The sequence below is a fragment of the Coregonus clupeaformis genome, chromosome 6 (assembly GCF_020615455.1).
Source record: "Coregonus clupeaformis isolate EN_2021a chromosome 6, ASM2061545v1, whole genome shotgun sequence".
NCBI lineage: Eukaryota > Metazoa > Chordata > Actinopteri > Salmoniformes > Salmonidae > Coregonus > Coregonus clupeaformis.
In genome coordinates, this window is record NC_059197.1 from 20,678,853 (window position 1) to 20,704,058 (window position 25,206).

At 44.6% G+C, this 25,206-nt stretch overlaps 2 protein-coding genes across 6 annotated transcripts; one reads left to right on the forward strand and one right to left on the reverse strand.

The window, feature by feature from the left end:
* Positions 1-5,608: 5,608 nt before the first annotated feature.
* LOC121567721 lies at positions 5,609-11,748 on the reverse strand. Of its 4 annotated transcripts, none has more exons than XM_045218961.1 (7): positions 10,105-11,748; positions 9,816-9,873; positions 9,474-9,482; positions 9,301-9,360; positions 8,986-9,149; positions 8,744-8,796; positions 5,609-7,342 (listed from the first exon to the last, which is right to left on the reverse strand). In XM_045218961.1, the coding sequence occupies exons 3-7, from the start codon at positions 9,475-9,477 to the stop codon at positions 6,949-6,951; spliced, it is 675 nt and encodes a 224-aa protein (XP_045074896.1). In that variant the 5' UTR covers positions 9,478-9,482; positions 9,816-9,873; positions 10,105-11,748; the 3' UTR covers positions 5,609-6,948. The 4 variants fall into 4 exon arrangements, with proteins under 4 accessions (XP_045074896.1, XP_045074893.1, XP_045074887.1 ...); XM_045218958.1 differs by having other exon boundaries at positions 9,474-9,515; XM_045218952.1 differs by having other exon boundaries at positions 9,474-9,974.
* A 1,595-nt stretch (positions 11,749-13,343) lies between these two features.
* On the forward strand, positions 13,344-23,944 carry LOC121568332 (thrombopoietin-like). Of its 2 annotated transcripts, none has more exons than XM_041878885.2 (5): positions 13,344-14,369; positions 21,582-21,712; positions 22,610-22,696; positions 22,781-22,945; positions 23,040-23,944. In XM_041878885.2, the coding sequence occupies exons 1-5, from the start codon at positions 14,357-14,359 to the stop codon at positions 23,184-23,186; spliced, it is 543 nt and encodes a 180-aa protein (XP_041734819.2). In that variant the 5' UTR covers positions 13,344-14,356; the 3' UTR covers positions 23,187-23,944. The 2 variants fall into 2 exon arrangements, with proteins under 2 accessions (XP_041734819.2, XP_041734820.2); XM_041878886.2 differs by having other exon boundaries at positions 22,787-22,945.
* Positions 23,945-25,206: the final 1,262 nt, after the last annotated feature.

Genomic DNA, 25,206 nt, shown 5'->3' on the forward strand with positions numbered 1-25,206 from the left:
TAGTGAGTTATTATTTTTATTTAAAAAAAAAAATCATACTGGCCCCCCGTGGGAATCGAACCCACAACCCTGACGTTGCAAACGCCATGCTCTACCAACTGAGCTACATCCCTGCCGGCCATTCCCTCCCATACCCTGGACGACGCTGGGCCAATTGTGCGCCGCCCCATGGGTCTCCCGGTCGCGGCCGGCTACGAAACGTTCTCTTATTGTTATAAAAGTGAAAATTATATACAACAAACACTTGATTTAAATTGAGCAATATGCTTCCCACTCTTCCATGTTCCATAGGCGCGAGAATGCGTACAAGAGGCTTCAGGCTTGGTCCCTATGGAGGCATCACGAGCGCTCTGCTGGTCAAGTTTTTTTACTGTGGTGAAGTACGCACGGTGATTTATTTGAGGAAGTTCACAGCAAGGGTCTCGCCAATCAGTCATTCTGTGGAACAGTAATCATCCCTCAGTGAGTGCAAGTACAGGACAACCACCCCCATTAGACAGAATAGAATGATAATACAATAATGATAATACAGTAATGATAATAATGGCACATAATTACTCATTTCAATCTTTGGACATTAATTTGCTTATTATAGCCTAAAGGTTCACCGACTGAACACTATTTGTGTGCCCTTCTTTCCCAAAGTCTCAAACTACCCCAACGAATAATAAAATAACCAAACTAAAGTTGGCATAATTTAAGGGGCTTGGGGGGCCAGGCTGTGAATCAGGCGAGCGAGCTGTTTAGAGAAGAACCATATATCAATCACTGATTGTAGCTTAGTCTGTCGCGCTCCGGAAACTGCGCGAGCCTCTCTCCTCCAAACCCTCCCCAATCCATCCACATGCTAAACATGACGATACAATATGCTCAATAGCGATAACCTAACCCATTCAATAAGAAACCAGCACGTCCTCTATTCTGCCGGAGTGACCCTGGCTCTAACAAGTGCTATAAAGAAGAACTATGAAAATAAACGGAGAACAAAACGATGTCTCGTAGCATGGGCCTATATCCAAAATAAAGTTTTATAGAGTCTTAGGTAGGGCTGTGACGATTATGGCATTTTGGGTCATGGTTATTGTCATAATTGTCATTTTTGGGTGATTTTTTTTGAGTTTGTAGGCCTAATGCATCTTTGAAAATTAGACATCATACCCAATGCACACAACACAGCTTTGGCGACACCCCTAAAAAACGAATGTGTTTAACTGCTTGCAACTTTTGGAAATTAAGCTTTTCCTCCCAACTGTGCTGTTCTGCTCATTTACATTTACATTTTACATTTTAGTCATTTAGCAGACGCTCTTATCCAGAGCGACTTACAGGAGCAATTAGGGTTAAGTGCCTTGCTTAAGGGCACATCGACAGATTTTTCACCTAGTCGGCTCATAATTTTTTTTTACCCACTTCATGTAAAAATGAAAAACTGCTATTGGGTTAACTATATCTACTTGCATACTGTATGAAGTTGAATCCCCCCTTCTCCTAAAATGAATATATTAAGACAATTATGTCGATATATTTTTGTTTGTTCATGGTTATTGTCCATAATTGTCGGTTACATTATTAAATGATAATTGTGCCAGCACTAGTCTTAGTCTATTTGAATGAAATGGCATTCTATTTTCTGCATCCATTTGTATTTATAGGCTAGTTCCCTATAGCCAGTGTAGGTGGAGATAGAAGTGATTGTATTTATATTATCCCCTTGTGTACAGGCTATAGAAAGACATTGTAGCCGAAATTGAAGAGCAAATAAATATTATTATTGAAAAAGTACACATCTGTTCTTCAAATGACATGCCAGTTTGGTGTTGAAAGTACATATAAAGTACACACATATATATTTTATATTTCTGACATTGTTTCTTCTGATATTTCTTCATTTCTTTCTTTTGATTTATTTTTGGATTTGTTAGGTATTACTGCACTGTTGGAGCTAGAAACATAAGCATTTCGCTGCACCTGCAAAATATGTCTACGGGACGAATAAAAGTTGATTTGATTTATTGTATGTGTGAGGACAATGTGTAATTTTTATGCATATGTCACATTATGTGGCTGTGAGAGACTTCCATTGAGGTGAGTGAATTCACACGCGGGTTGACCTCTCCTCCGTGCAAGGCGCGCACCCGTGAATGGAATCGATGATGGTCTATTTGCACTTCATCACGAAGTGATAACCGCCGCTTTTATTTAATGCTGCACCGACCGATTCATTAGACTGGGTAGCGAATTGTCTATTGGAGCTAACACAACTCATTTATATTATGCGGGTCACACTTCGAGTAATGAGGGGATCTTTTGTGTATTGCCTACACACATGGCTTGCTATAGGTGCACTTTCCTGAACTCCAAAAAGGATATATATATATATATATATATATATATATATATATATATATATATATATATATATATATATATATATATATATTGTGTGTGTGTGTGTGTAGATTTTTGAAAATGTTGCAATAGTATTGGGTCTATTGTAAAGCCTCCTATTATCTGATATCTAAAAGTAAAGGATTCAGGGTTGAAAAGTGTAGTCAGCCCACCTCGGCAGCTTGTACAGTTTGTCCTTATCTTTCGAGAATGAAAGTAGCTTAGCCTGGAGTTTACAGTTGTTCCCCTAAGCCTTGACGTGTGTTTTCATTTAAAGAAGAGGGGAGCGAGTGAGAGAAAATGAGAGAGGAAAAGGGAAGAGAGAGCGCGCACGCGTCTGAAGTCATATGCCAAGAAACATTGATTGCGCTCTAATAAAATCGATTAACCGTGACCAGCGTTTTATGAGAGTGAGTAAAGTTACAATTCCGATCAGACAGCACCTAATATAAACCAGACACCATGCCTCTTTTTTTATAGTCAAAGTGTTGTCCGATATGTTCTCTCTGAAGATTGGACACACTCGAGGCCTAAAATAGGACCAGATCAAAGAAACATACAGCTATATAGGGCTATGTCAGAACATATTGGTGCTTTTGATTACGCAATCATGCCTCTTCTCTGTGTGTTTGTTGTTGGTGTCGAATACAGACAGCCGAAAGTGCATAAACGCAGAAGCGCATGTTGTTTCACTTGTGTACTACCCCAGAAACCCCCTCTCTCCCTCCTCTTTCCGTCTGACTGGCACACATTCGGGACCGCATCCTGTTTGCTGGCTGGATTATACTGGAGGTGTGAATATACAGAGCGGAGGGGGAGCAGGGGACTCATTATGATAGCCTGGCAGATGTGTACCAACCGGTTACAGGGCGCCCCCGACACCACCTGTTCCCCATCACCGTTTTATGTACACTGATCACATGGCAGAGGTCGACAACGAGGTCACTACCATTTCTGTCCTACTTTTACGCACGCACATTAAACCTGCTGTGGCACCTGAGAGATACTTTTTTTTTTTGGTAATTTGCGTGATGTCCCTAATTTCAATTTAAATTCCAGTCTCAATCATTTCTAATTCAAGTGTACATGTCGTGAAACAAACCAGAACAAATGCGCTGAATGGAGTATGGACATCCTGTCTCCCGCGCGCTCTCCTTGGACCACTGCTCGCTTTATCAAGTCCAGACATCGAGACGGGATTTTGTTTCTCAAGAACAAGTCAGAAAAAAGGAAAGTTGCTCACTGATTAGTTCACTTTTATAGAGCGTCGTCAGAAATACGATGACTCATTTTATTTTACCCTTGATCAAATCCTTAATATGACTCTTGGAGGAGGTGGATATTATTTAGCCTAATGATGGAAAAAATAATAACATGCCAGTGTTTCTAAATTAAACGTCATATTCAGAACTAATCATCTAAATTGACCAATTATGAGGTCAATTAAAACCAGGATGTGTCTCGGGGAAGAATATTTTACTGCCTCCAATTTGGTTCTTAATGGCAACTGACAGAACAACAAAACGATAAGAGATTATGTATTTATAGCTACTGTTATGCTGATGTTTATAATGATGGTAATAAGACCAACCAAGCCTTGGTGTTGTCAGGCTAATTATTGTGTTACTCCTAGCAATAGAAAGTAGAGAATACCCACTCAAATTTTAAATGGCAGGCTGGTTAGAATTCATGTTTATTCATGTAGGAACGCTCGGAATCAATTTGCAGACACTGCCGAAACGGCGAAATGAAAGCGGACAGGGGTGCGAATTGAATTTGTACTCTTGGTTGTCTTTTTCTCACAATCCATTTCCGAGGGTTCCCTAGATGGAGAGTGTGTGAGTCTAATTATCGCCCTACATGCAATTAGCGACCAGAAGCCATCTCCAAACACAGTTGGCCTGGAAACGTGGTAAGGTGAGGAGGAGCCACAACACCACTTGTCCTTGACACCTCGGATTCAACTGTGATATCTCTCACTGCAGACTTGTACAATTGCGTCACTCCAAGTCTCCACTGTAGCAGCCTACTGTATAGGCTATAGCTGATATTATACAGTAGCTTAGGCCTAGGCTTGATTCTCTAATGTTACCAGATCATTGTGTCCGTTATACTACTCGGCCTACACTTTGGCGCCTACATAATAATACCCCACTGACACCTACAGTACTGTATGTAACGTTCAGGGTCTATGTGGGGCTGTTCTTCTCTACAGCTGTTCCCGTGTTGCTTACAGATCTGCTCCCCCCTCGATAAGCAAACACCAGGCAGATCTGCCCCCCCCACAGAAACCCCATTACTGAGCGCCTTTGAATTCTTCATCATCCCCTTCTAATTTTGTTTATAAGAGTGAAATTACTTCCACACTTTATTTTAAGCGGCTTTGGAAAGTTGATAATTCTCAAGAGTCTAGGACCCAGTGATAACTGGCCGCAGTACACACATTTTTATTCCTGCGCTAAATACCTCGACCATTAAACATCAACACAGTCATCAAGATTAGTGTTTAGGGGAGCGACAGTGTAACAGCGCATTTGACTCACCAGACCAACGGTCTCTTCCGAATTATTCCACTGATATTGACGCAGTCTTTTGTGCGTAATTATGTTCCCTAGAGATGCGTGGCAAGTAGCACGTCAATGAATGTTATTATTGGCCCAATCTAACGACTATTCGGTGGACATTTTGTTTTCTCCTCTCCACAGGTACAAAAGGCTCCTCCCGTGATGCCTGTGATTGATGGTTGTTTTAATTGGGTGGATTTTTTTTTACAATGTGATTTACAACTGATTTACAACCTGGGTGGTCTGACCAAATGATTGGAGTGTCCTTTCCAGAACATGCAAACAGCAGAAAAAGAGAAAACAGAGAGATCATGGAGAGACTGTCTCCTGAGTGGCGCAGTGGTCTAAGGCACTGCATCGCAGTGCTAACTGTGTCACTAGAGATCCTGGTTCGAATCCAGGCTCTGTCGCAGCCGGCCGCGACCGGGAGACTCATGGGCGGCGCACAATTGGCCCAGCGTCGTCCAGGGTAGGGGAGGGAATGGCCGGCAGGGATGTAGCTCAGTTGATAGAGCATGGCGTTTGCAACGCCAGGGTTGTGGGTTCGATTCCCACAGGGGGCCAGTATAAAAAAATATGTAAGTCGCTCTGGATAAGAGCGTCTGCTAAATGACGTAAATGTAATGTAAATGTAATGTAAATGAGACAAGATGGGGCAGTGGGAAATCCCTCTTTAATACTATTTCCTGGTTCAGATGATCAGACAAATAATGTTGCAGTAGGATTGTGGTCCTCTGTAGCTCAGCTGGTAGAGCACGGCGCTTGTAATGCCAAGGTAGTGGGTTCGATCCCCGGGACCACCCATACACAAAAATGTATGCACGCATGACTGTAAGTCGCTTTGGATAAAAGCGTCTGCTAAATGGCATATTATTATTATTTTTATTATTGATTGAATATCGCAATCAATGGACAAACAACCTAACATTTCTGACTGCCTTATTCCGGCTCCAACCATCTGTCCACCTGCTAGATTTCTATAAAGGCCTCCTCCTTCCCTCCATATTTCTCATTCTCTCTTTCCCTGGCTGTCTTTTGAAGTCATTGGGGTCCTGTGGTCATCAGAGGTCTTCTGGGCCCAACCCTTGCGTGCGTACGTACACACACACACACACACACACACACACACACACACACACACACACACACACACACAACCCTTGCGTGCGTACGTACACACACACACACACACACACAGGGTTTGCGGGATAAACGTACATTACCACCTGTCTTTGTGACCCTGAGTCAACACTGGTAGTGTCACCGCCACTGACTCCCACGCTTCACATCCTCACACACACACACACACACACACACACACACACACCACCACCACCGGTCTCAACCCTACTGTCCTACCGTCAACCCCCACACCAGAGTGTGGGACTCCCAGTGAGACATCCTCCTCCTCATAACCCCCCCACAGACAGCGCTGGCCCAGCCCCAAACCTCCAGGGGTTCTGTAGCTGAGAGGAAGCCCAGTGTCCTGGGGAGAAAGTCAATTACTGGGTCACAGTCACACTGATGAGAAAGTCACAGAGAGTTCCTCAGAGATGGGAAATTAGCCATGGAAATGGTCATCCAAACATCAAACTCATCCCAAAGGGTTTGTGTGTGCGTTATTCAGTTTTCTCCCATCATATAGCAGAAGAATGGCCCTTCCATCTCACAAGTTTATCACAAATTTGTCACACAGTCTCATGACCAACCTTATAACAACCTATTTGCAATGTGACTATGTGACAGCGTGACGTGGTAGTAGTTTGCTCCTATCACCAGCAGGGTAGAGGCCCATCATTGTACAAGGTGCTATACTCTGTCTTCCACATGTCACTCTGCCCCAGCCTCCTTCCCCTCTTGCCCAGGATGGCAAGCTGCTCCTGGGCTGAGGCTGAATCTGAAGCCTGGGCCTGGTTCGGTGAGAGAGGCCAGAGTGGATCAGGATGACCCAAAACTGGACACCAGCCCTGAGTCAGAACCTGGCACCGCCAGCTCCTCAAATTTCTGGATGACCGACAGACTGGAAGGGCACGTATCTATGCCAGCGACCCCAACCAGCTCCAGAAGGCCCTCTATAGGCGGACGCTTGGCTGAGGAAGACGTGGGGCAGAGGGGGTAGGCCACAGCGGAGCCTCAGCCTGCCCTGGCCCAGCCCCAGAGCAGGACGCACCCCAGCATTGCTGAAGCGAGTGGGCAGGGTGGCCAGGTGCTCCTTGGTCAGAGGGTTGTGGAAGCTCAGCGCCCCTCCACCCATGTTGAGGAACAGCCCTAGGGTCTTGATCTGGGGGGGCACGGCACGTAGGGGCTCCCGACGGCTATCGTACACAGTGGAGAAGGACAAGCCCGCCTTTCCAGCCTTCAGCCGCGAGCATCGTCCAATGAGCTCACTCCTGTATGGAAAATAGGAAAGGTGGTTGCTTTCTGTGTCACAATTCAGACATCATGGGAAATTATGTCTTCAAATATCGTGCCAATAAACGTTGCAATGTCATCATGAAACAGGGTAGTCTTTATGCCTGACTTTTTCTGCACTCAACAAAACTACATAGTTGTTGCCTCGTTTGGCCTGACTAAAACATGTTGATTGGAGCAGGAAGACTGGCACCCACAGTGTTTCCCCTATATGCATTTAGCAGTGGCAGTGCATGGCCGCCACTGTACTTAAAAAACAAAAAAGTAGTTATATGTAAGCCCCAGGAAGACCCCTTCTGCTCTTTTCTATGTAGGGAACACAATATATGGGCTATACTTGTTTCTCACTTATGGATGGCACAAATTGGGATATGGGGGAGGGGAATGGGCAGGGTATATGCAAATTAAATACTGTAGTATATACTATAGTAATTACTGTGGTGTTTTTGCAGACTGTAATGTTTTTGCAGACATTACTTTAGTATTTACTGTAGTGTTTTTGCAGACTGCAGTGTTTTTGCAAAGATTACTGTAGTATTTACTGTAATGTTTGTGGTCTGTAGTATACTGTAGTATTTATTATAGTATTCTACACTATACTACACCATTCTATAGTAAGTACTACACATGATCAAGGTATACTACAGAATTCTATAGTAAGTACTGTAGTATTCTATAGTAAACTGTAATATTTTTTCATGTGGGATTGGCACGAGTGAGCAATAATATGTGAAATATCAATGCTGTTCCCATCCCATATTGCTTTGCTAAGTATCCCTATTCCCTAAGTACAGCTCGGTCGACAGTGCCAGTCATCATGGTCAACAACCACTAATACGTATTTGGCTGACTCTCTACAGTTAATGATGAAGCTGCACATTTCTGTCATATTTGATGCAAATCAACAGATTGTTTATGGTTTGTTGCTGGGCCAAATTATTAGAGCTTTCTGTTGTTTACAGAGAGCAGATGTCAATATGCCTTGAAAGCCAAAATGAAATTGTTAAAGAAACAATTAAATTGTTAGTGGTTCAGCGCTGGGAAATCCCTGCTGACATCGTGTTCACCACTGGGTGGCACCACAGAGCAGAGTTAAAGGATGTGAATGAACTTTATGTAGGACAGACAGCCTGTGTCCTGTATGCACTAGGGACAATATTAAGTGTGTGCGGGAGCATTTGCACAAGACTGCCTGTATGTATTTGTAGGCTACAACCGCCACATGATTATGTGTAAGACATGTAGCCCATGGAAATTCATATTTATGTCTGTCAGTAGGAATATATCAGCATGCCAGAGGCTAAGAGTATTATTATCAAAGCTGTGATTTGTACTTGGTAGTAACTCATGGCCAGGTGGAGTAGGGTGCATATCCTCACCTATCCGGTAGAGGGTGCTGTTGCAGACATCCACCTCCCAGTAGAACTGACCACTGACGATGACCACGTCCCCACACACATAAAAAATAATAATAATGTAGTCATTTTAGCAGACGCTCTTATCCAGAGCGACTTACAGTGAGTGCATACATTTTCATACTGGCCCCCCGTGGGAATTGAACCCACAACCCTGGTGTTGCAAACGCCATGCTCTACCAATTGAGCTACACAGGACTACACACCTGAGGGAGGGACTTGGGGGCAGACTCCTGGGATACTGACCCCCTGACCCTGTTGCTACGGTGACAAGAGGGTAGTGGCGGAGGGCTTGGTCCGTGGAAGGGCACAGGAGGAGAGAGATGGAGGGATAGAGCAGCAGCAGAGGGGTCCAGGGTGAACGTCAGACCTGGGAAAGGAGAGATGAAGACAAAAGAGAAGGTGAAACCTGATTTCCATAATACTCCATTCCATCCATTATTATGAGCCATCCTCCCTTCAGCAGCCTCGACTGTTCTACACAGTATATCAATACAGAGTCTTGTATTGGACTCACTGACCTGAGACAGACTGTTCCATCTCTTCCTCTTGTAGGTCTATAGCACCCTCCAGTGGTGAGCCTGCATCCATGGGTACACAGAGAGAAAAGAGACAGTTAAAACAGACACAAAACAGTTGGTAGCCTTTAAAGCCCTAGGGCATGTAGGGAAGTAAGCCTGCCAGTATCACTTACCCATGAGGCCTGTCAGTATTCAGAGGAACCAGAAACCCAACACTGTGAAGAAACAGAGTAACAACAACAACAACTGCCTGGCATGTCTCCCAGTTTAAACCTGGAGCTCGCAGAATGTGTCTACCCTAGACTAACTGCCAAGCACAGGCGGTTGGTGGCACTTTAATTGGGGAGGACGGGCTCGTGGTAATAGCTGGAGCGGAATTGGTGGAATGATAGCAAATACATCAAACACATGGTTTCTATGCGTTTGATGTCATTCCATTTGCTCTGTTCCACCCATTATTATGCGCCGTCTCCCCTCAGCAGACTCCACTGCTTCCAAGGTACCATTTCACTCACCATATGCAGCAGTGCTCTGGTCCGTGACATCCCCTGTGTCCCTGCCCAATGGATTCCCCTGCAGGTGGGAGTAGTGGGGGTGGGGTGGGAAGGAATGGGAAGGTGTGTTAGGGAGGGTTAAGTCATTGGGCCACTTGGAGGGTGTGACCTGTATCCGTCCTAAGATTGAATAGGACAATGGGAGAAGATTGTGCATCCATAAGACTTGTGTGCCTCTCACTTGTCTAAAGAAAAAAAATGATATAAGTCTACCTATCCTACCTGAAAAGAAAATAACAAGCTTTGTTACCTGTGAGAAGGCCTTTGTCCCTCCTTCCGCCTGTTCCCCAGCTCTACTGGCTGTCCACCCAGGGGTCAGGGTGGGGTCGGGGGGCGGGCAGCAGGTGGCAGAAGCCCACTCCCAGCGTGGCAGCTCCACAGGGTGGCAACAGCAAGGGCACAGAACGACACATACAGGTGGACTGGTAGAGTGGTGGTGGTCAGAACGGGTGCCACCACGGGAAGCATGGAACACCCCTTAATCTTCCTCACTTCGTACACATCACTCACCCTGCCCCCTCTCCACCCCCTACACAGTGCCCACACAGGGTATGGGAGCATGGTAGGAGAAGGGCAACGTCAAAAACACGGCTACAGGTTCCTCCTCCTCACCATCGTTCTTTTGTTATGTTCCGTCAAGACGGGGTGGTGTCCTTCGCATTATTGACAGATGAAGAGTTGAGTTTAATGCATTTATAGCTCAATATCATCCTATCACCCTTGTCATTCTATTCTTTTTTAGTCTTTGCCAAAACAAAGGTCAGCATAGTCAACCTGTCTCTACAGTCAACATGTACTGTCGACAATTCAATAGTGAGGGGGCCATCCCTGCATCAAGTCTTTTCTATGGGTTGATGCAATGTAACGTGCAGCCACAGTATCCTATTAACCATTAATCCGAGAGCCTTGGCCAACACAAAGGACACACGCTCTCGTATTCTCCTTAGAAATACACAATGAGGAGAGATCCCCCACTGTACGAAGACATCCTTTTCTAGCAGATTTCAAATAGATTTTTCCTCAACAGGTCACAAAGATATCCAACTCGGGTAAATCAAAGATCCTCTTCTTTAACATATCAAAGATGTCCCCCACACAGATGGATGATGGATGACACAGCAGGCTGCATTCAGAGAGGGCTCCACTCGATGGCAGGTGAGATGTTAGCGCTAGACAGATTCCTGTCCTTTTCTCCTGCCTCGCTTTTGCTGTTCTATCTATCTCCCTTTGCTGATGTTGAGCATGCTGTGCTACGTAGGTTGGCAAGACAGACAGAGGAAGAGAAAGGAAGTGAAACAGAGAAAAAGAGAGAGTGACAGAAAGGCAGATAGGAGAAAGAGAGAGTGACAGACAGAGGAAAGCAGCCTTTTATTAGACACTGCTTGGCGTTACCATGGTTATGGCCTTCTGTAAAGACGCCAGTAAAGCCGGCCCACTGAACACACACACACACACTAGTGATGAATGTAATGGTCACACACAGACACTCAGACACTAATTTGTCATGCAAACCTTTTCCTTTCTCTTCCCCTCTCTCTGTGTCTCCTCCTGTACTACATGGATTATCTGAAAGGGTTTTTATGATGATGAATGATGTGAATATAAAGATCTGCCACAGCTCCATCACCGTGGTTACACTTTCTGTTTGTCTCCATATGGGCTGGTGGGGCCATTCTTCACCGGGCCACTCCACAACACCAGGGCCAGGTCGGGGTCAGCTCAAAGTTGGCTTCTGGGGTGAAAGGGTGCAGGACAGAGGAGGGGTAGGAGGAGGATAGACTGGAGGATGGATAAAGAGGGAGCTCAGTTGGTGGAGAATGGAGCTTGCAATGCCAGGATAGTGGGTTTGATTCCTAGGACCACCCGTACGTAAAAATTTATGCACGCGTTTGGATAAAAGTGTCTGCTAAATGGCATATATATATATATATATATATATATATATATATATATATATATAACACACAGCTGCGGAAAAAAATAAGAGACCACTGCAAAATGATCAGTTTCTCTGGTTTTACTATTTATAGGTATGCGTTTGGGTAAAAATAACATTTTTGTTTGTTTTATTCTATAAACTACTGACAACATTTCCCCCAGATTCCAAATAAAAATATTGTCATTTAGAGCATTTATTTGCAGAAAATGACAACTGGTCAAAATAACAAAAAAGATGCAGTGTTGTCAGACCTCGAATAATGCAAAGAAAATAAGTTCATGTTAATTTTTAAACAACACAATACTAATGTTTTAACTTAGGAAGAGTTCAGAAATCAATATTTGGTGGAATAACCCTGATTTTCAATCACAGCTTTCATGTGTCTTGGCATGCTCTCCTCCAGTCTTTCACATTGATGTTGGGTGACTTTATGCCACTCCTGGCTAAAAATTCAAGCAGCTCGGCTTTGTTTGATGGCTTGTGACCATCCATCTTCCTCTTGATCACATTCCAGAAGTTTTCAATGGGCTTCAGGTCTGGAGATTGGGCTGGCCATGACAGGGTCTTGATCTGGTGGTCCTCCATCCACACCTTGATTGACCTGGCTGTGTGGCATGGTGCATTGTCCTGCTGGAAAAAAACAATCCTCAGAGTTGGGGAACAATGTCAGAGCAAAAGGAAGCAAGTTTTCTTCCAGGACAACCTTGTACGTGGCTTGATTAATGCGTCCTTCACAAAGACAAATCTGCCCGATTCCAGCCTTGCTGAAGCACCCCCAGATCATCACCGATCCTCCACCAAATTTCACAGTGGGTGTAAGACACTGTGGCTTGTAGGCCTCTCCAGGACTCCGTCTAACCATTAGACGACCAGGTGTTGGGCAAAGCTGAAAATTGGACTCATCAGAGAAGATGACCTTACTCCAGTCCTCTACGGTCCAATCCTTATGGTCTTTTGCAAACCTCAGCCTGGCTCTTCTTTGCTTCTCATTGATGAAGTTTTTTTTTCTAGCTTTGCACAACTTCAGCCCTGCCCCTAGGAGCCTGTTTCGAACCGTCCTCGCCGTGCACTTCACCCCAGCTGCCGTTTGCCATTCTTTTTGTAGGTCACTTGATGTCATCCTACGGTTGTTGAGTGACATTCGAATGAGTTGGCGGTCATCCCGGTCAGTAGAGAGTCGTTTTCGCTCTCTGCCTGTCTTGTTGTCCCCAATGTCTGCTGCTTGACCTTGTTCTTATGAACCGCCGTCTTTGACATTTTAAGGATGGAAGCAACCTGACGCTCACAGTATCACTCTGCCAGTAAAGCCAGAATTGAACCCTTCTTTTCCTCACTCATAACTTTCCTTTTCAACTCTTTTGGCATGGTCAATAGTGATTTTTTGATTAATATTACTTTTGAGGTACTATTAGCACTGTTTTTGCCATCCAGCTGGTCCTATTGCAAGAGGATAGTGATGACCACAGCAGTGGATTTTTATACTTTTCCTTGTTAAATAAGATTTGGTTCATATGATCACCTAATCAGTACCTAATTCAGTAGAATGTGGTGTGCCTGTGTTGGAATTCAACAGACACTGGAATGGAAGTCATACATGTAGAGATGCTGATTTAAGACAAATCTGCAGTGGTCTTTTTATCTATATAGGAGGACTGCTGAGGCTGGGTAGAGAGATAGGGGGGCTTATCTCGCCACTGAACTATTCCTAGTGACTTTCACTCTAACCACCAAGCACTGCTTTTTAGTCTAATCTTGATATCAGCATAATTCACAGTCTGTGTGGCAGGAGTTGGAGTGGGGGGAATGAGAGTGCTCAGTGTTCACCAAACCCGCATGCAGTATGCACAATGTCCAAAGGCCATTTCTTAGTAAGCAAAATCCGGTGTGGTAGATTATGCAATAGCCTCTATACATCCAGATACATTATCAATATTCTAGGGATTAGATTATCTATTGACTCATGAAAGGAAATGGAGGTTGCCTAGGCCTACTCACAGGGATAATGACACAATGTAGGAAATAAGAGATGGTCAAACGATAATCATATTATTTTCTCTTCTTTTTTCTTTGAGCAAAAAAAAACAACATACCGGTTTGTCTTGTTCTATTCAGATTTGTTTTCCCGTGCATTTATCTCGTTTCATACCGCTTTTGGGCGAGTTCTCAGGAGGACACGATCAATTGTTCCGTTTATGTGTGCACCGTTGACACGAGGATGGCCAGCTGTCAAACATTAACGGCAGGGTAAAGTAAATATGACGTTCAGTCCACATTTTTTGCGGTTGCCTAAAACGCATACGAGTTGGATTTCATTAATTTGGTCGTTCATTTTTTCCAACTTTCTTCCGTTTTTAAAATATTAATGAAAAGTTAGGCTAGGCTATCGTCACTCGCTCACTGGATATTATACGTTTTATGGGCATGGGCATTTACGGATTGCTACATTTCAGGGATCACAAACATTTCCGCACATAGGTCCCTCCTGGATTAAATGGAACACGGGGACGAGCACCATGGAAGAAAAGTCCGCTATTGAAGGGCGTCATGCGCAGAGGAGCGGGTTATGGCTTTAAGCAGTGGGTATCCAAATGCGCTTTGCAGCATGCCTATCATCATACTATACGAATACACATGCAATGTGAATTATACATGTTTTGTTGAAGAGATCAGTTATAAACTTGGTTTATTAGACCCCTCAAGTGATTATATTTTAGGAGAATAAGTATAGATTTATGCATGGTGATAATTTGACCTTTTCTGGCAATGTGACACACTATCATAACATGTGACATACAAAGGGGAATTGTGTGCATTATTCATTGACATGCATTTCGTTAAGATGTTGTTGGAAAACACTACATGACCTAAAGTATGTGGACACCTGCTTGTCGAACATCTCCATGGGCATTAATATGGAGTTGGTCCCCCCTTTGCTGCTATAACAGCCTCAACTCTTCTGGGAAGGCTTTCCACTAGATGCTGGAACATTGCTGCGGGGACTTGGTTCCATTCAGCCACAAGAGCATTAGTGAGGTCAGGCACTGATGTTGGGCGATTAGGCCTGGCTCACAGTAGGCATTCCAATTCATCCCAAAGGTGTTCGATGGGGTTGAGGTCAGGGCTCTGTGCAGGCCAGTCAAGTTCTTCCACACGATCTCGACAAACCATTTCTGTATGGACCTCGCTTTGTGCATGGGGGCATTGTCATGCTGAAAAAGGAAAGTGCCTTCCCCAAACTGTTGCCACAAAGTTGGAAGCACAGAATTGTCTAGAATGTCATTGTATGCTGTAGCGTTAAGATTTCCCTTCACTGGAACTAAGGGGCCTAGCCCGAACCATGAAAAACAGCCCCAGACCATTATTCCTCCTCCACCAAACTTTACAGTTGGCACTATGCATTGGGGCAGGTAGCTTTCTCCTGGCATCCGTCAAAGCTAGCTGAATAAACTAAGTTAGTCTATTCCTAGAAACATTGAACCGCTGTAGTTTACAACAATTATAATTTCTAAAGTGGAAGTTGGGAGAGTTATATTTGAGTGTTTCCGTGAAAGGTAAGTGAGGGAGGCCCTGCTCTCTCGCTTCCCCAGATGTTTAGTTAATTTTATTCCGATATCTTTTGCATTATTGTAGCCTTTTCTGTAGCCTGTCAACTATGTGTCTGTCTATCCCTGTTCTCTCCTCTCTGCACAGGCCATACAAACGCTTCACACCATGTGGCTGCTGCCACTCTAACCTGGTGGTCCCTGCGCGCACAACCCACGTGGAGTTCCAGGTCTCTGGCAGCCTCTGGAACTGCCGTTCTGCGGCCAACAAGGCAGAGTTCATCTCAGCCTATGCTACCCTCCAGTCCCTCGACTTCTTGGCGCTGACGGAAACATGGATTACCACAGAAAACACTGCTACTCCTACTGCTCTTTCCTCGTCTAATCATGTGTTCTCGCATACCCCGAGAGCATCTGGTCAGCGCGGCGGTGGCACAGGAATCCTCATCTCTCCCAAGTAGACATTCTATCTTTTCCCCCTGACCCATCTGTCTATCTCCTCATTTGAATTCCATGCTGTCACAGTCACTAGCCCATTCAAGCTTAACATCCTTATCATTTATCGCCCTCCAGGTTCCCTTGGAGAGTTCATCAATGAGCTTGACACCTTGATAAGTTCCTTTCCGGAGGATGGCTCACCCCTCACAGTTCTGGGTGACTTTAACCTCCCTACGTCTGCCTTTGACTAATTTCTCTCTGCCTCCTTCTTTCCACTCCTTTCCTCTTTTGACCTCACCCTGTCATCGTCCCCCCCTACTCACAAGGCAGGCAATACGCTTGACCTCATCTTTACTAGATGCTGTTCTTCTACTAATCTCACTGGCCTACCCTATGCTTTGACTTCTTTCTCCCCTCTCTCCAGATGAAATCTTGCGACTTGTGATGGCTGGCCGCCCAACAACCTGCCCGCTTGACCCTATCCCCTCCTCTCTTCTCCAAACCATTTCCGGAGACCTTCTCCCTTACCTCACCTCGCTCATCAACTCATCCTTTACCGCTGGCTATGTCCCTACATTCGATCCCGATGTCAACAACTACAGACCAGTATCCCTTCTTTCTTTTCTCTCCAAAACTCCTGAGTGTGCAACTCTCCTGCTATCTCTCTCAGAATTACCTTCTTGATCCAAACCAGTCAGGTTTCAAGACTGGTCATTCAACTGAGACTGCTCTTCTCTGTGTCACGGAGGCTCTCCGCACTGCTAAAGCTAACTTATCCTTCTAGACTTCTCTGCTGCCTTTGATACTGTGAACCATCAGATCCTCCTCTCCACCCTCTCCGAGTTGGGCATCTCCGGCACTGCTCACTCTTGGATTGCGTCCTACCTTACAGGTCGCTCCTACCAGGTGGCGTGGCGAGAATCTGTCTCCGCACCACGTGCTCTCACCACTGGTGTCCCCCAGGGCTCAGTTCTAGGCCCTCTCCTATTCTCTCTATACACCAAGTCACTTGGCTCTGTCATATCCTCACATGGTCTCTCCTATCATTGCTACGCAGACGACACCATTTATTTTCTCCTTTCCCCCTTCTGATAAGGTGGCGAATCGCATCTCTGCATGTCTGGCAGACATTTCAGTGTGGATGTCGGATCACCATCTCAAGCTGAACCTTGGCAAGACGGAGCTGCTCTTCCTCCCGGGGAAGGACTACACGCTCCATGATCTCGCCATCACGGTTGACAACTCCATTGTGTCCTCCTCCCAGAGTGCAAAGAACCTTGGCGTGACCCTGGACAACACCCTGTCGTTCTCCGCTAACATCAAAGCGGTGACCCGATCCTGTAGGTTCATGCTCTACAACTTTCACAGAGTACGACCCTACCTTACACAGAAAGCGGCACAGGTCCTAATCCAGGCACTTGTCATCTCCCGTCTGGATTACTCCAACTCGCTGTTGGCTGGGCTCCCTGCCTGTGCCATTAAACCCCTACAACTTATCCAGAGTGCTGCAGCCCGTCTGGTGTTCAACCTTCCCAAATTCTCTCATGTCACCCCGCTCCTCCGCACACTCCACTGGCTTCCAGTTGAAGCTCGCATCTACTACAAAACCATGGTGCTTGCCTACAGAGCTGTGAGGGGAACGGCACCTCCTTACCTTCAGGCGCTGATCAGACCCTACACCCAAACGAGGGCACTACATTCATCCACCTCTGGCCTGCTAGCCCCCCTACCTCTACGGAAGCACAGTTCCCGCTCAGCCCAGTCAAAGCTATTTGCTGCTCTGGCACCCCAATGGTGGAACAAGCTCCCCCACGATGCCAGGACAGCGGAGTCACTGACCAACTTCCGGGGACACTTGAAACCATACCTCTTTAAGGGATACCTGGAATAGTCTAACAGTAATCCTTCTACACCCCCCTCCCCCAGTGGTGGTTGTCCGACTGGCTATCCTAAGTTGAATGCACCAATTTGTAAGTCGCTCTGGATAAGAGCGTCTGCTAAATTACTTAAATGTAAATCTAAATGTCAAACCCAGATTCGTCCGTCGGACTGCCAGATGGTGAAGCGTGATTTATCACAACAGAGAATGCGTTTCCACTGCTCCAGAGTCCAATGGCGGCGAACTTTACACCATTCCAGCCGACGTTTGGCATTGCGCATGGTGATCTTAGGCTTGTGTGCAGCTACTCGGCCATGGAAACCCATTTCATGAAGCTCCCGATGAACAGTTCTTGTGCTGACGTTGCTTCCAGAGGCACTTTGGAACTCGGTAGTGAGTGTTGCAACCAGACAATTTTTATGCGCTGTGCGCTTCAGCACTCGGCGGCCCCATTTTGTGAGCTTGTGTGGCCTACCACTTCGCGGCTGAGCCTTTGTTGTTCCTATACGTTTCCACTTCACAATAACAGCACTTACAGTTGATTGGGGCAGCTCTCGCAGGGCAGTAATTGGAAGAACTGACTTGTTGGATAGGTGGCATCCTATGACGGTGCCACATTGAAAGTCACTGAGCTCTTCAGTACAGGCCATTCTACTGTCAATGTTTGTCTATGGAGATTGCATGGCTATGTGCTCAATTTTAACACCTGTCAGCAACGGGTGTCGCTGAAATAGCCGAATCCACTAATTTGAAGTTGTGTCTGCATGCTTTTGCAAATATAGTGTATCTTTTAAAATGTACCACAATACCTATTTTAGGTATCTGATTGATGCTCTTTTGTTTGTGCAAACCGATTCATCTTTCCCTCGATTCTGACTAGTTTCCCAGTCCCTGCCGCTGAAAAACATCCGAACAGCATGATGCTGCCACCACCATACTTCACCGTAAGGATGGTGCCAGGTTTCCTCCAGACGTGACGTCTGGCATTCAGGCAAAATAGTTCAATCTTGGTTTCATCAGACCAGAGAATCTTGTTTCCCATGGTCTGAGAGTCCTTTAGGTGCCTTTTGGCAAACTCCAAGCGGGCTGTCATGTGCCTTTTACTGAGGAGTGGCTTCCGTCTGGCCACTCTACCATAAAGGCCTGATTGGTGGTGCTGTAGAGATGGTTGTCCTTCTGGAAGGTTCTCCCATCTCCACAGAGGAGCTGGAGCTCATTCAGAGTGACCATCGGGTTCTTGGTCACTTCTCTGACCAAGGCCCTTCTCCCCCGATTGCTCAGTTTGATGGTTTGGCGGTCTTGGTGGTTCCAAACTTCTTCCATTTAAGATTGATGGAGGCCACTGTGTTCTTGGGGACCTTCAATGCTGCAGAAATGTTTTGGTACCCTTCCCCAGATCTGTGCCTCGACACAATCCTGTCTCGGAGCTCTACGGACAATTCCTTCGACCTCATGGCTTGGTTTTTGCTCTGACATGCACTGTCAACTGTGGGACCTTATATAGACAGGTGTGTGCCTTTCCAAATCATGTCCAATCAATTGAATTTACCATACAGTGGGGGAAAAAAGTATTTAGTCAGCCACCAATTGTGCAAGTTCTCCCACTTAAAAAGATGAGAGAGGCCTGTAATTTTAATCATAGGTACACGTCAACTATGACAGACAAATTGAGGAAAAAAAATCCAGAAAATCACATTGTAGGATTTTTTAATGAATTTATTTGCAAATTATGGTGGAAAATAAGTATTTGGTCACCTACAAACAAGCAAGATTTCTGGCTCTCACAGACCTGTAACTTCTTCTTTAAGAGGCTCCTCTGTCCTCCACTCGTTACCTGTATTAATGGCACCTGTTTGAACTTGTTATCAGTATAAAAGACACCTGTCCACAACCTCAAACGGTCACACTCCAAACTCCACTATGGCCAAGACCAAAGAGCTGTCAAAGGACACCAGAAACAAAATTGTAGACCTGCACCAGGCTGGGAAGACTGAATCTACAATAGGTAAGCAGCTTGGTTTGAAGAAATCAACTGTGGGAGCAATTATTAGGAAATGGAAGACATACAAGACCACTGATAATCTCCCTCGATCTGGGGCTCCACGCAAGATCTCACCCCGTGGGGTCAAAATGATCACAAGAACGGTGAGCAAAAATCCCAGAACCACAAGGGGGGACCTAGTGAATGACCTGCAGAGAGCTGGGACCAAAGTAACAAAGCATACCATCAGTAACACACTACGCCGCCAGGGACTCAAATCCTGCAGTGCCAGACGTGTCCCCCTGCTTAAGCCAGTACATGTCCAGGCCCGTCTGAAGATTGCTAGAGTGCATTTGGATGATCCAGAAGAGGATTGGGAGAATGTCATATGGTCAGATGAAACCAAAATATAACTTTTTGGTAAAAACTCAACTCGTCGTGTTTGGAGGAAAAAGAATGCTGAGTTGCATCCAAAGAACACCATACCTACTGTGAAGCATGGGGGTGGAAACATCATGCTTTGGGGCTGTTTTTCTGCAAAGGGACCAGGACGACTGATCCGTGTAAAGGAAAGAATGAATGGGGCCATGTATCGTGAGATTTTGAGTGAAAACCTCCTTCCATCAGCAAGGGCATTGAAGATGAAACGTGGACGAAGGAGTGGCTTCGTAAGAAGCATTTCAAGGTCCTGGAGTGGCCTAGCCAGTCTCCAGATCTCAACCCCATAGAAAATCTTTGGAGGGAGTTGAAAGTCCGTGTTGCACAGCGACAGCCCCAAAACATCACTGCTCTAGAGGAGATCTGCATGGAGGAATGGGTCAAAATACCAGCAACAGTGTGTGAAAACCTTGTGAAGACTTACAGAAAACGTTTGACCTGTGTCATTGCCAACAAAGGGTATATAACAAAGTATTGAGTAACTTTTGTTATTGACCAAATACTTATTTTCCACCATAATTTGCAAATAAATTCATAAAAAATCCTACAGTGATTTTCTAGATTATTTTTTCTCAATTTGTCTGTCATAGTTGACGTGTACCTATGATGAAAATTACAGGCCTCTCTCATCTTTTTAAGTGGGAGAACTTGCACAATTGGTGGCTGACTAAATACTTTTTCCCCCACTGTAGGTGGACTCCAATCAAGTTGTAGAAACATCTCAAGGATGATCAATGGAAACAGGATGCACCTGAGCTCAATTCCGAGTCTCATAGCAAAGGGTCTGAATACTTATGTTAAGAAGGTATTTCTGTTTTTTTATTTTAATAAATGTTTTACATTCCTAAAAATCAGTTTTCACTTTTTTATTATGGGGTGTTGTGTGTAGATTGAGGAAAAAAAAAACAATTTAATCAATTTTAAAATAAGGCTGTAATGTAACAAAATGTGGGAAAAAGTCAAGGGGTCTGATTACTTCCCGAATGCACTGTAATTGTGTTTGTCCGAGTTTGTGTTATGGGCCTATCCTTTTAAGATCATACATAGAAATATCATGTTTAGACTTGCCCAACAGAATTATACACTTTGTTTTTTTATATAGAAGAAAATATCCCTGGTATGGTCTTTTGTTTGGCCACAGGGATATCAGATAATGGAACTTGGCATTCTTTTTATTATTTTGGAGAACATGTTGAAGCAAGGAACGTCCGTTCAGGTCACCAGAAGAGTGTTGGGTAATCTATGGAGAGTAATGACAAAACTATGCCTTTTTTGTCAAGATACAGTGTGAGATAACACTTGCCCTGGATCCTGTGTTGAAGGAGTCTCCAAAAAATAGCCTGTGTAAGAAAGACATTAGGTGGAAACAGATTGTGTAAATGTGGTCAAACCTACCTCTTTTAGAGACACTGAACTAGTCTAGGAACAGAGGCCATCTTGATTGTAGTGTGGGACACATTCACCATTGTAATCCCAGAGCCGAAGTAATCTCTGCTCTTCACTCCTTTAGGACTTCTGCTCCTGCTGTTGTGCGTGGTTTCTTCTGAGGTACCCAACGTCCAGACGAGACCAATCGACTTTGTGTGCGACGCACACGCCAGGAGAAACATGAACAACATGAAGGACCTGGAGGTTGCCATGGTGAGAGACAGAGACTTGGCAATCACACAGAAATCCACACATTGTGCCTATCTTATTTGGTTTTATGTACACTGAACAAAAATATAAACGCAACAACAATTTCAAAGATTTTACTGAGGTACAGTTCATATGGGGAAATCAGTCAATTGAAATAAATTCATTAGGTCCTTATCTATGGATTTCACTTGACTGGGAATACAGATATGCATCCGTTGGTCACAGCTCCTGTACCTTTAAAAAAATGGGCCTCACAATGGGCCTCAGGATCTCATCACAGTATTTTTGTGCATTCAAATTGCCACTGATAAAATGCAATTGTGTTCATTGTCCGTAGCTTATGCCTGCCCATACCATAACCCCACCATCACTATGGGGCACTCCATTCACAACGTTGACATCAGCAAACCACTCACCCACACGACACCATGCACATGGTCTGCGGTTGTGAGACCGGTTGGACGTACTGACAAAAAACGTTGGAGGTGGCTTATGGTAGAGAAATTAACATTACATTATCTGGCAATAGCTCTGGTGGACATTCTTGCAGTCAGCATGCCAATTGCATGCTCCCTCAAAACTTGAGACATCTGTGGCATTGTGTTGTGTGACAAAACTGCACATTTTACAGTGGCCTTTTATTGTCCCCAGCACAAGGTGCACCTGCGTAATGATCATGCTGTTTATTCAGCTTATTGATATGCCACACCTGTCAGGTGGGTGGATTATCTTGGCAAAGGAGAAATGCTCACTCAAATTTGTGCACAAAATTTGAGAGAAATAAGCTTTTTGTGAGTATGGAAGATTTCTGGTATCTTTTACTTCAGCTCATGAAACATGGGACCAACACTTTACATGTTGCGTTTATATTTTTGTTCAGTGTATCTTTGATCCATCCAGGTTGGCTGTAGTGGTTCAGACCAACTCCCCTCCTTCCTTCAGCTACCCTGTGTCAGGATTCTAAAGGCATCCTGGGATCACAAATCTGTAAGCATTTCTCTCTATAACACTTACATCTATAATGCTCTATAACACATAAAAGTTGCAAATCGATTGTGTGTGTGTACCTAGTTACAGCAGAAGCGTGCTGAAGTGAGAGGGGCTCTGGGGGTGTTGTTGGACGGTGTGGGGAGAGTGAGGACACAGACCAAACTCAGCTGTCAGTCATCTTTGCTGGAGAGACTGGAGCATGGAATCACAAACTACCTGCACATAGTCACCAACCTGGACATCACGGTGAGACGCACACACATGCACGCACACTTTAATTATTGTCAGCCCTCTCTCTCCCCCCTCACAAACACTTGACTGTGTGTCTGTTGGTCCACAGGGTGACTTGACAGACCCAGACCCAGGTTGTCCCAGCCAGCAGAGCCGGAGTCTGACCCAGGTGTTGCAGCTGTACGGCAGGCTGCTCCGGGGGAAGCTGGAGTGGCTCTCCCTGGACCTCAGAGACAGCTGTCTGGACCAGAGATGATGACCTTGGATTTCTTCTACCCCTCGCCGTAATTATCAATGCTGAACTGGATGAGGAATCTAGGCTGACCAGAAGACTGCACTAGCACTCCCTGGTGGAGGCTGTCTGTACTACATGGCAGTGTTTTGCTGCCACCTGGATTTATTAATGGAGGTAGGTCACCTTTTTCTGGTGATGTATAGTATGGTGTTGTACCTGTTGAGGAGTAGGTGGGATCTGCTATCAGAAGTAGGCACTGTCAGAGAGAGCAATACCAAGACCAAAGAGACTGGACCTATGCTTATTAGATAAGACAATTCTAAAGACTTTTGCCCTGACTTTAAAGTGCCTCTGTGCCAAATTGGAAGAAGACTTGCTACATTATTTTCAAATGGGAATTTCAACAGAGTAAAGGTAGCCTAACATGCATGGATTTTCACAGAAAGAAACATCCATGGTGGAAATATAGTTGGTTAAAATGGATTACTACACTGTTTGGATGAATGGAAGAGGAATACTTTTGAAGAACGACTGGTTTGTAAAAGTTTGCGCCAAAAGACTGAATGAAAATGTCAAGAGAGGTGTTATATTCTATATGTAGCTTCTCTCTCTCTGTGAATATGATTGATATTAAAGTGTCCTTGTCAACAAAACATTTTGGACTGTCATATTTTGTATTGGAATATTATTTGCTCATATTTCTGTATTTGCTTAAAATGTGTAATGTGCATGATATGGTCTATTATATGGAGTTTTATTACAAAATTATCATTGATAAAGTGCATTCCATTAAAGGCTCAGTGCAGTCATAATTCTGTTTTCCTTTGTTTTGTATCATATTGTACAACAGCTGAAGAAACTAACACTGTAAAAGTGTGAAAGAATTTGATCAGTGTTATTTCCTGATAGTTACTGGTTGAAAATACAATCTACCTACAGGACCTTTAAATCAGCAGGTTTGAGAAGGGTGCAATTGCGGCCCACAATTTGGGCCTCCCTGCACGTGGGCATTCTTGCATCTGCTGGAACACTCTTTATAGTTCTATTGGTGCATTTTTAAGCTAGGACTCCGCTACACAGTCGGGAGGTGGGGGTGCTCCAGTACAGTAGGTAGCGGTAATCAGTGGTGTAGTGGAGGGTATACGCAGGTATACACCGTATACCCACTTTTTTTGGTGGGCATTGCGCATACTCACTTTTTAATCCTCACGATGCGTATCAAAGTAGTGTAGTGGAGGTATACCCTGTATCAACTAATAAGGCTGATGGAACAGATCAGAATTTTTAGCTTAAAGTGTTGATAAATAATTATTTCTTCACATTATGAGTGCAGCATTGTGCACATGGCAGTAGGCCTACGTGCAAATGTTCCAAAATGCAATTTGTGGGAAAACACAGCGGTTTCATGGACAGAGATGGAAATATCTGTTAGAAATGTAGAAAGAGGGGAGATCTAAAGATGCAACAAATATAATTAGTTTGAGCCAATCCGTTGTGTTGTGACAAGGTAGGGGGGGTATACAGGAGATAGCCCAATTTGGTGAAAGACCAAGTCGATATTATGGCAAGAACAGCTCAAATAAGCAAAGAGAAACGACAGTCCATCATTACTTTAAGACATGAAGATCAGTCAATACAGAAAATGTCAAGGACTTTGAAAGTTTCTTCAAGTGCAGTCACAAAAACCATCAAGCGCTATGATGAAACTGGCTCTCATGTGGACCGCCACAGGAATGGAAGACCCAGAGTTACCTCTGCTGTGGAGGATAAGTTCATTAGAGTTATCAGCCTCAGAGATTGCAGCCCAAATAAATGCTTCACAGAGTTCAAGTAACAGACACATCTCAACATCAACTGTTCAGAGGGGACTGTATGAATCAGGCCTTCATGGTTGAATTGTTGCAAAGAAACCGTTGAAACCTGTTGCAGACAAGGATGGCAGCCTCGCGACTAGCTCTTAGGAAACTTTGCGGTATTTCTTTTTTTTAAATGTATTATTTTTTACATTATTAGCTCAGAAAGTGTTTTGTATCATTACATA

What these genes read in the sequence shown, in the direction of transcription:
- LOC121568332 (XM_041878885.2), top strand. An exon ending in AGGACCTGGAGGTTGCCATG is followed by an intron (nt 21,713 to 22,609) that starts GTGAGAGACAGA and finishes TGATCCATCCAG; the next exon opens with GTTGGCTGTAGTGGTTCAGA. An exon ending in TCACCAACCTGGACATCACG is followed by an intron (nt 22,946 to 23,039) that starts GTGAGACGCACA and finishes GTTGGTCCACAG; the next exon opens with GGTGACTTGACAGACCCAGA.
- LOC121567721 (XM_045218948.1), bottom strand. Translation starts at nt 10,011, where the DNA reads ATGCACAATCTTCTCCCATTGTCCTATTCAATCTTAGGACGGATACAG. An exon ending in GATGGAACAGTCTGTCTCAG is followed by an intron (nt 9,150 to 9,300) that starts GTCAGTGAGTCC and finishes CTCCTTTCCCAG; the next exon opens with GTCTGACGTTCACCCTGGAC. An exon ending in CAGCACCCTCTACCGGATAG is followed by an intron (nt 7,343 to 8,743) that starts GTGAGGATATGC and finishes TTTTCCATACAG; the next exon opens with GAGTGAGCTCATTGGACGAT.